This window comes from Psammomys obesus, unplaced genomic scaffold, assembly GCF_907164565.1.
Source record: "Psammomys obesus unplaced genomic scaffold, mPsaObe1.curated_primary_1811, whole genome shotgun sequence".
In the NCBI taxonomy this organism is placed as follows: domain Eukaryota; kingdom Metazoa; phylum Chordata; class Mammalia; order Rodentia; family Muridae; genus Psammomys; species Psammomys obesus.
Window position 1 is genome coordinate 8,278,621 of NW_026586383.1, and position 10,260 is coordinate 8,288,880.

General features: G+C 57.0%; 1 protein-coding gene across 3 annotated transcripts in view; it reads right to left on the reverse strand.

Annotated features, from left to right (window-relative positions):
* Positions 1–9,476, reverse strand: part of Plcd1 (phospholipase C delta 1) — a 21,010-nt gene extending 11,534 nt beyond the window's left edge. For 2 of the 3 annotated variants that reach the window (XM_055601632.1, XM_055601630.1), the window contains exons 1-2: positions 9,368–9,476; positions 1,114–1,278 (exon numbers count right to left, since the gene is read on the reverse strand). In XM_055601632.1, the coding sequence (XP_055457607.1) occupies positions 1,114–1,278; positions 9,368–9,401 (199 nt within the window). In that variant the 5' untranslated portion in view covers positions 9,402–9,476. Of the gene's footprint in view, positions 1–1,113; positions 1,279–4,476; positions 4,632–9,367 lie in introns of those variants that run through there. The other variant, XM_055601631.1, reaches the window with a different exon arrangement.
* Positions 9,477–10,260: the final 784 nt, after the last annotated feature.

The window sequence follows — 10,260 nt, forward strand, 5'->3', positions numbered from 1 at the left end:
GAAGGAAGGAAGGAAGGAAGGAAGGAAGGAAGGAAGGAAGGAAGGAGGAAGGAAGAAGGAAAAACAACAACAAACAAAAAATCTCACAGAAAACCCACAACATTTGTGAGCATAAAGTGAAATAGAAGCTAAAACTGGGCCCCTCAGTCACACTGGCCACAAGCCTAGCCCACCAGCATCTTGGTACCATACTGGGCAGTATAGGCAGGAGCCTGGTCCACTGCTGCAGAGTTCTAATGGTGGCATTGGTCTAACACTTCTCCCCAGGAAAGGCACAAGGGATGTCTTGTCCAGAACTTTTGGGGAGCTCCTGCACTGAAGGGCGTGTCCGCACACCCAGCCCCTCAGCTTTGGCTCTCTGGGGCGTTCAGGAAGCTCTAGAGAGACAGTGCACAGCTCTGCTAGCTCCCTCTCTTCCCCCACCCCACGCTCCACCCCAGTCTCCCGTGGCTCTGGTCCAAGTGAGAGTCTGCCTCCTGGGCCCCACCTTACATTCCAGCCACTGGTACGAAAGTATCTTATCTGTTCCCGGACTTTGGGCCTAGCTTTTTGCCCTACCATATGTGGGAGTACTGATCCACCCATTTTCTCTCCTTGATGGCCTGGGTGGCACCTGTAAGTTCAAATTGACAAAATGAGCCAATTCAAGCCAAGTGTATAAAGGCAGGTTTATTGGGGGCAGTTCCGGGGTAGGGGTTAGAGCATGAAAGCGCTCAAAGCGAGAAAGCCAAAATGCTGTGTTATATAGTGAAGAGCTTCTTGGGGAGAGGAAACCCAGCCCCTGGGCTGGAGAGTTCAGGAAGGGACTGAGGGATCTGGGGAGAACCTGGAGACCAGGCCCGCTTTGGTGTGTCAAAGAGGCACCTCAGCCTTTGGAACCCAATATCAAGCAACCCTGTCAGGCTCCACAGTTGCTCCTGAGCCTGGCTGTCCCCGTCTATGACCAGCCTAACCTCAGTTTCCCTATCAATAATTTAACTCTTTCCTGACCCCAGCCAGCCTAAGTGTCTTCCTTTGGTCCTTATTACATGCATGGCCCTCCTGTGGTCATGGTCCATGACTGGCCTCCACCCTACCCTGTGCCACACCCACCACGAGAGCCAGGGCACTCACATAGCTGGGACTCCGGGGACCTTATGACCTTGCGAGATTCCTGCCAGATGGTCTTGCAGTCCTCCTGCAGCTTGTAGAAGCGTTCTCTCCGCCATGAGCTGGACTTAACCTTCAGAAGCTGGCTGCCTTTCAGAAGGGCCAGAAGGTCCTGGTCATCCTGCAGCCCTGAGCGAGCAATGACAACCATTGAGATGCCACTTTCTCCACCGGCGCCCCTCTTATCAGCTCCACACGGGCCTTGTCCTCTGCCGTCTCAGAGCCCACTTTCAGCAGCCTCACCCTTACTCAGCGGTATGCTTCTCCATCAGCCAGTTTCCAGGACCCCTACCTCCTTCAGGAAAGAAGCCTACCCACCTAAGCTCATGCTTTTTGCCCTGGCATTGAGTATGGGTCACACACAGGACATCTGTGCACAGTAGGCAAGCATTTGTCCACTGTGCTACACCCTCTGCCCCAAGACCATACTGTGATTTGTCTAAAACCTGAATAAGCACAGTTCAAAACCCCGTGGTTCCTGGGGGATCTGGGAAATGGCCTGGCTCAGAGTGAAGGGAGCTAAGGACTGAAAGATGGAGCAAAGAAGGAGAGGGAAAAAAGACCAGCACAGCTGGAAATGGACCTAGGCCTCCAGAGCCACATACCCTCCCACCTCCAGTGGCTCCAATGTTATCAGTACCTAAGTTCCGGCACGCTTCCTGACCAGCTATGTGACCTCCTGACTTCGTGATTTACTGCCATGGGGTCCCTGGGGCTATGCTATTCCAGCCACCCTCTTCCCTCTTCCCTATGCCCCTCATCCCCACCTCTAACTAGAATCTGCTTGAACCGCTCTCTGATCTTTGCCCCAGAAGAGAATGGAGAGCCGACTGTGGACTGTGTTTAGCCAGCCCACTGGGATGACCCTGCCTTTCCTACTGGACACCCCCCCACACTGAGTGTGCTAGGGGTCTGGGCTCCCTCCGGAAGCAGCTGCTTTAAGACAGAGCTCAGTCTTTTCAGAAGCTGAGACAGGGGCCCCAGGGCCAGCACACTGCCTGCTTGCCCCGCCCACCCCTGCTGGGCTCTCAGATGGCAGCTTGACCTGTGTGGTGGGCAGCTCTCTCTTGACAGAGCCAGGCAGCAGGCGCCAGAAGGACACCAAGCCCCCGAGGAGTATTCACTCGCAAACAGCTCTGTACCTACGACGAGGGAGATCTGTGCCCTGCACCCTGCACAATAACCCACCAGCTCGACGACACAGCGGTCGATACACCTACAAGGCACATGCACGTGTCTACATCACACAGTCCAGCCATCAATCGGACACCTAATTGTGTCCCTAAAACTACGTGCCCCAACAGAAAAGTGGCATCAGAGACTCTGGCTGTCCTCTCCGAGAGGCCAGAGTCTAGGCCCATGTGACGGGAGAGCCGTCACAAAGCCATGGGCTTCTTTTCCGAGCCCAGACCCTCCACCCCTCATACCACCCCGCCCCCAGTTCACCCATGCTGCTTCCCCACTGCCTTCTCCACATTATCTACAAGCCTGTGTGGACCAGGCCTCACTCACCCACATCTTCCTCATCCCTTACCAGCTTCTTACCTCTGGTTTGTCAGTCTGGCTAACACCCACCCCCTGTCTCGTCAGGTGCCTCCTTCTCCCCCTGTGCCCCTGCTCCCTCACCGAGAACAGCGTCATGGAAGCACTCCAGCCAGTCCTTAGAGATGACGATCGTGCCACATGCCGCCACCCTTGTGTCATGTGTCCACCCATCCCTAGGAGATGCTCTGACCCAGTAGGGGCAGCTCTCCTTCAGTGTGGGGAGACCTGGAGAGAGACCTGGGGGCCTACACAGAACACTCCACATGCAGGGAAGGCTAGGGAGTTTCCAGACTGTCAGAGCAAAGGGCCACCTCCCCCGGCCTCTGCTGGGAGATCCCACTGTCTCTTCCTGGCCTAAGGTACAAGGAGGAGGGGCCCCTCCTGGCCCCTGAGCTGGATGCAGCCAAGCAAGCTCCTGCTAACAGCTGGGATGGGAATGGGGGCTGCTGGGCAGGGGAAGGCGAGCCCCCGCCCTCTCATTCTGGAAATCACCATGAAGAGATGACAAGCCCGTCCTGTCCTGGAGCCAGCAGTGGCCCGGGCTTGGCCCTGTCTGTTGGGTCAGACAGTGATAAGCTCCAGGAAGGTGACAGCTGCCATCCTCCAGGAACTGGGAAATCTGGGCAGGGACCTCCGTGGGGTGGGAAGGGCATCCCGATTCTGAGGCCTCTGGGTGGCCTGCCACAGGACCACTGTTCTCTTATCATGCAAACAGTGTGTGGGAACCCCGCACCCAGCCCTCACTCATGGGTGGGCTGTGAGCTCAGGGGTTTCCAGGCTAGCTGCCCTCAGGATGCTACCATGCAGAGGGCATGGAGGGCACTACAGGTGCCAGGGGGAATCCAGGAGTGCCCGGTGTTCCACCCATGATGCATAATGAAGGTGTCGGGCACACGGACAGTCACGTACTCACAGACACAACGACGAGCACAGGGCCACAGTGTACCCCAGACTACCCGTGTCTCGTGGAGTGGGTGTTGCTGTTTTTCACACAGGAGAACACCACAGACAGTGCAGGAGTGTCGTCACCATAATAATAACAGCAGCCGCCATAATGATAGCTAATATTTGAATAAGACACTGTTTGCCGCACATGTATTTAATCCCCTCAGCAGCCCTATGAAGAAAGGCAGTATCATTATCCTCATTTTACAGAGGAGGAAATCGAGGCTGAAGGAAGTTGGGACTCAGAGGTAGGCAGCCTGCTCACGGGGTCAGAGTTATGAAACACACGGAGCCAAGGGTAACCAGAAATCCACACTGTAGCACAGAACGGCTTCCGTCACCTTGGGTCTCCCAGTCACAGCTGTCATAAGCAGTCAGCTGTCAGCTGCCCTGTCACGCAGGGGTACACACAGACACCTTCAGTGCCACAACGTCACGCTTAGTTATGGCACTCCAAACCATCATCCCCACACAGAGGTGTCACAGCGCCACGAGTGTGACAGAGCTACTTAGCCAGCCCCGGGGTCACCAACTGTCACTTGTCCAGGCATTTTCCCGCCGTCACACTAGACCTCACTGGGTTACACAGTGGAAACAGGGAGCCACACACCGGGGTGAATCTGTACCCAGGAGGGGTTGGAGTTACCAGGAGCATGGCTGCTCGGAAAAGGGTAGGTATCTAGTTCGTCCAGTACTCACCCCACGCACCCACACTGAAAACACAGCCCCGCAGGAGAATTAAACCCGCATAATCCGAGGCTCAGAGGGAGGAGCGTCCTGTTCCAGCTGCCGCCCCGCTCCCCGCAGCAGGCTCTCAGAGTCCCCGGCATCCCTTACCGAGTCTCTGCCCATTGAGCGCCGCCACTTTGCGACTCTCCTCCTGCAGGTAGAGCTCCCGGGAGGGGCTCACGCTGGGCGGCCTACAGCTCGGGAGCCCAAAGCACTGCATGGTGTTCCCACCAGCCTCGGCCGGGGTAAATCCCAGCCTAGGAGCCGGCAGTGTCCGGCCTGGAAAGGGCGGAGCCAGAACCTGGAGGGGCGGGCCCGCGCCGCTGGAGGCGGGGCCAGATGCTAAGAGGCGGGGCCAAGTCTGGGGCGGGGCCGACGGGGAGAGGAGAAAGTAGGCGGAGGAGGTGGCAGCAGAGCCTCGGAGGCGGGGCTGGGGAGGTGGGCATCCACCTCCCGTGGGCCGAGAAAGTCTTGGGTTCTGGATCCTGCGGATGTTAGAATGGCAAGCATGTCTGGAGGGCTGGGGTGGCAGAGCCGGCCAGACGTCACCCAGGCCGGGAGGCTGGCAGTCACCGCCGGGAAGCACAAGGAAGGAGGGCGGAGCCCAGGAGGGAAGGGCGGAACCTGCACTCAGGAGGGTGTGTGAGGGTGGGGACGGGGAGAAGTGTGCGGCGGAGCCGGGAGGGAACGCCAAGCCAACTCCGCACCATCGCCCAGGCATCGCGGCGCCGAAGACTGCGCGGCTCAGAGAATCCTGATGGCCTGCAGGGTTCAGCAGAGACGCGGAGGTGATCGGGCGGAGCCGGGGCTAGTCACGGAGCCCGCCAAATCTCTTCTTGGTTATTCGACTGATTTGTGGTGACCTGGCCTGCTGCCAGCTATCCAGATTTCTTCTCCCTTTACCATCTAAGCAGGGTAATCCCTCAAGATAACAAATTAAGACTTTAATTTTTTGAGACTGTTTCTGGCCGTTCTGAAACTCTGTCGACCATGCTGGCCTTGAACTCAGAGATCCGCCAGCCTCTCTCTGCCTCCTGAGTGCTGAGATTAAAAGCGTGTGCCACTACCACCAGGCACAAACACAGTTCTTAAAAAAATAAATAAAATAAAATAAAATGCTGACCCCGAAAGGAGTCTGCAGGCTTGCCTAGAATAAATCAGAAGGACAAGGACAGCAACTTTGTGCAAAACTGCCTGGGAACACTGGGGCCTTTCATGGGTACAACTTCCCTTTCATTTACTCTGCAATGACCGAGTTTCTCCTGCAGGAGGGACAGGATACCACCCAGAGGCCTGACTCACCCCTCCCTTACCCTCTGTCCCTGAAGAGGTCCCTGCTGGGTTCACCACAGCAGCAACAGTGAGTCACTGGCAAAGCCAGTTTTTGGCACAGACACCCACAGTATAAAACAAAAAACAAAAACTGCAACCCAGAGCAAGTAGGTTTGCCTACAGTCACGAAGAAGACTGAATAATGAGCAAGGCGCTTCGGTGAAGATGAACTGATATGTGGACACAGGAAAGCTTCTGATTTGCAGGCATGAGTGGAGGACCTACCCAGGTTGTAGTAAAACGAAGCACGCACAGACGGGCTTTGTTGTTGTTGTTGTTAAAGACAGGCTTTCTCTGTGTAGCCCTGGCTGACCTGGACTCACCCTGTAGACCAGGCTGGCTTTGAACTCAAGAGATCTGCCTGCGTCTGCCTCTCAAGTGCTGGCTTTAAAGGCCTGTGCCACCACCACTGACAGGCCACATAGGGGTTCTTAACCAGAACAAAAGGCCAATATCCTGTGGTGGGTTTTTTTGTTTTGTTTTGTTTTGTTTTGTTTTAATTCTTCAGCACTTTATGTCATGTGTCTAAAAACGTGATCCTAAGTTTGTACAGGCGGCTCACATCTGTAACTGTAGTACTCAGGGTTGGGAGCAGGAGGATTGCTATGAGTTTTGAGGGCAGCTACACAGTGAGCTCCAGGACAGTTTGGGGTATAAAGTGAGATCCTGTCTCAAAAATCAAAACAGACAACCTCCTCAAACAACCCACAACAACAATACAATGCCCATAGACTTTTCCTGTCTCCTCAAATGGCTTGGGGCACAAAAAGTTTAAGATCAACATGGGTCACTGTGTATATCATGAGCCCAGAACTCCAGAGGCAGACAGCTTTGAGACATGACTTGACTGTCAGTGGGAAGCTGGTCACCCTACATGCTGTGGTGGCTTTTCTTAAGGTCATTGGCTTTTTAACCAACCCAGAATCCCTAAGCCTGAGATAGGATCGTGTATGTCCTAGGCTGTTCTCTGACTCCCTGTGTAGCTGAGGATAGCCTTGAATTAATGATTGTCACCTCCCAAATGCTAGAATTACAATCTTGTGCCACTATGCCAGGCTTATAACGTGCTGGGAACTAAATCCAGGAATGTGTGTATGTCCTGCAAGCACTCTGCTGAGCTAAATCTCGGCCCCCACTAACATTTTATCCTGGCAACATCCTCCATGGAAAAATATCCTGTAATCCCATGGACAAGAAAAAGGCTCAGAAAGGCAAAAGGTCGCACATAGTAATGCTGGGCTTGGAGCCTCGGCTTTGGGGATGGGGGTTCCCCTTTTACAGAATGCCAGTTTCTGCAGTAGGGCAGATGGGCCAGGTGTAAGGAAAGTTAGTGGGGGTGAACGTCTTCAGTGAAGGGAAGATTGGAGGTGATGTCAATTCAGGCACATTTGGGACCTGCTGAGGATGCCAGTCCAGGCTTAGTTAAAACAGAATCGGGGAGGGGGGGAGGGAAGGGGGAACTGTAGCTTCAGCTGTCGGGGTTCATGCATCTGACTCCAGCCATCTTTGTCCTTGGTAGTGCTCCATCATCTACCCACCAGACAGCTTCCGGCTGGGGGCGGGGGGCTCCTGCAAGGCCAGAATCTGATGTCGCCGGACACTGTCTCATCCCCAACCACAGCACCCCTGTGCACGAGGGGGTGTTTCCTCTCACTGTGGGAATGAGGACATCGGGGCACACGGAACTTATTGGATGAGGAGAAAAGCCCCGGCATTTGTCTTACGATGTGAGCCTTTACCCAGCGCTGCCTCCCAAGGAGTGGGAAGCGAGGACAGAAAGGGCAGTTCATCTCTTGGTGAGTTCATAGGCCTGCAGTCAGTTCGGGGGACTGAGAGCATTCCCGCAGCAGACCCCCAGCTGCCCAAGTCGGAGAGTGTGGCCAGGCGGAGCTGTGGGACCTGCGCGGTGGGCAGGGATGCAGACTGCCCGTCAGAAGCGCAGCCAGCAAGTACACACCGCAGTGGCCACACTCTCCCACCACCGGCTCGCCTTGACCATTCTTTCTTCCCCCTCTGGTTTGCAGTGTAAGCAGAAGGCGCTTGACGGAGGTCACCGTGGAAGCCAAGCTAGGAGCGGTGGACGCACAGGTCCCTTAGTGTACATTCCAGTCCTGCAGGAAAGGCTCGACTGAGTCACAGGTCCAGGAGGCTGGTCTCAAACAGGATGAGCCAGGCTGGCCAACCTATGCTATGAGGCTGAGGCACTGTGTCTTTCTCTGTAGGAAGACACCAGGGCTGACCCCAGAAGGAAATGGGACGAGGGCACAGACACTGAGGCTAGAGCCTGTTACAGCATGACCCAAGGCTTCTGCGGTGTCAGAGGCAGCCAAGAGGGTTCAGAAGGCAGGCAGGCAGGCAGGGGAGACCCTGGTAGGTGACAGCAGCAGCTGACAGGTGGGGATGGAGAACTGAGGTCGCTCTCCGCCGTGATCCTCGGAGCTGCCAACCCTCTGTTGCCAACCAGTGTGCCAGGGTCTGTCAGGGTATCTCTGGCCTCTGAAGAGAATGAGGGGGCAGCCTGACCAGGCGGCTGAGAGAAACCCTAGCTTACTGGGCTCTGGCGATAGAGTCTAGGTCAACTGACAAACACCAAACCGATTGGGGGCTGGCTGCAGAGGGCTCTCCAGGGGGAGCGGAGCAGAGGACTGGCGGGCACAAAATTTACAGCCAGCTGGTAAGCGTCTCAGTGGGTCAAGGCGATTGCTGCCAGGCCTGGCGACCTGAGTTTGATCCCTAGAACCCACATAGTAGGAGAAAGCTGATTCCTGCAAATTGTCCTCTGACCTCCATACACCCACACGCACACCCCCTCAAACACACAAATACCTGTTATTTAACTGAAGAAAAAAAAAACCTACAATCTCAGGGACACTAAAGTGGGAAACCCTGTTAAGCAACGGGTTGGCGTGAGAGGGCCAGAGTTTGCTGAGCTAGTAGTGACCTGAGGAGACACGAAGGAAAGACTTCCCCAATCCCACTCCCCAACCCCCAGGGTCCGTGAATACCAGTCGTTCCTCTCCCTTCCCTGGAGGCTTCACTTGCAGCCAGGAGCCCGGATTTTCCTCTGCTCGGGGGACAGCCTCGGCCAGAAGAGCCAGCCCAGATGGGAAGAAACAAAGCCGGCTGGACAAAGGACCAAGCTGCAAGGCAGTTCTAGCCGAGCCCACTCCGGCCAGGAGGGCCAGCAAAGGCTACTGCTCCTCCCAGCCGGGCATCGCCGTTTTCCGTTCCAGGCAGCGAGGGCTGCCAGCCCGACCTCAGCCAAACTTGCACACCTCCTCCTCGCCCCACCCCTTACACCCTCATCCGTGCCACACCCGCGCGGCCTGACGCGGTCCGGGCACACCAGCGGTTCGGGAAGCCCCTGAAGGGAGAACTTGGTGGTCTAAGGATGCGGTTCCCTTCCCTCCCGGACCCCTTTGGTACCATCTGGACGGAGCAACGCAGCCTTTTACCAACAGGATAAGGGGAAATCCCCAGAGAAGTCTGCACTGCGCCCCGATCTCTTGGGCCAGATATGGGGGGAGAGTTTGGAAACGCCCAAGGCTGTGCCCCCCTCGGGCCGAGGTTTTCCTGGATCCCGCGAGGGGCCAGGGAGTTGGTCTCTCTGCTGCTGCCCGGCGGGACGGGCCTTCCGCAGGGTCTCCCCGGCAGGCGGGACACTCACCGTGCAGGCTCAGGAAGTCCCGACCCGAGTCCATGCCCCTCGGGGCTGGCGGCGGAGGGGACGCGGCGAGGCTCAGCGAGCGGGCGGCCGGGGTGGGAGCGCGGGTCGGTGCAGGCACACGACTGAGCCGCGCTGGGAGGAGGCCGGGGGTGGGCCCACGGCGCCGCACCGCCCCCCGGGCCCGCCAACCGGCGCCTCTCCCCGCCCCCTCCGGGGAACCGAGAAAGGACGCCGAGCGGGGGGCCGGGAAGCCTGGCCAACCCTGGCCCGGGCTCCGGCCAGCTGGGTGCGCCTGAGCCAGAAATAGTCAGGTCCCTCCGGCTTCCTCCGCCGCCGCCACCCACGGGCCCTGTCATTACGGCGAGCTGCCGGCCCCACGCCCTGGCTGTGGGCGCCTCGCCCCGCTGGGGGTGTGGGTGATGCGGGAGAGAATCAGAATCGGGTCTGGGCGGGGACAGGAATCACTGCTCAAGCGGCAGTCTAGCCGGGAGGTCGGTCCGGGTTGTCTCCCGAGAAAAGGGTGCCTGAGTGCGCGGGCCCACATTGCGAAGTCTGGGGAGGATGATTCACACACGCACACACACACACACACACACACACACACACACACACACACACACACCGCAGATGGCTCCCCCCTTTCTCTGGGAGACTTTCCCACTTCAAGGGGCAGCGGGAGAAGCTCGTGTTACGGTAGGGGCAAAAGCAAGCAGGTACACGCCCCTCGCCCCCTAATGAGGGGAGGAGAAAGATGGGAGGCCTGCCTTGAGGTTGCTCGGACCAAGAGTCCCCTGACGGAGGACTCCACCCCGGATGCTGAAGGCAGTTAGCCTGGAAGAGCTAGCCTAGCTCACCTTAGCCCTAATTTTCTTATGGCACTAGCAAGCCTCCAT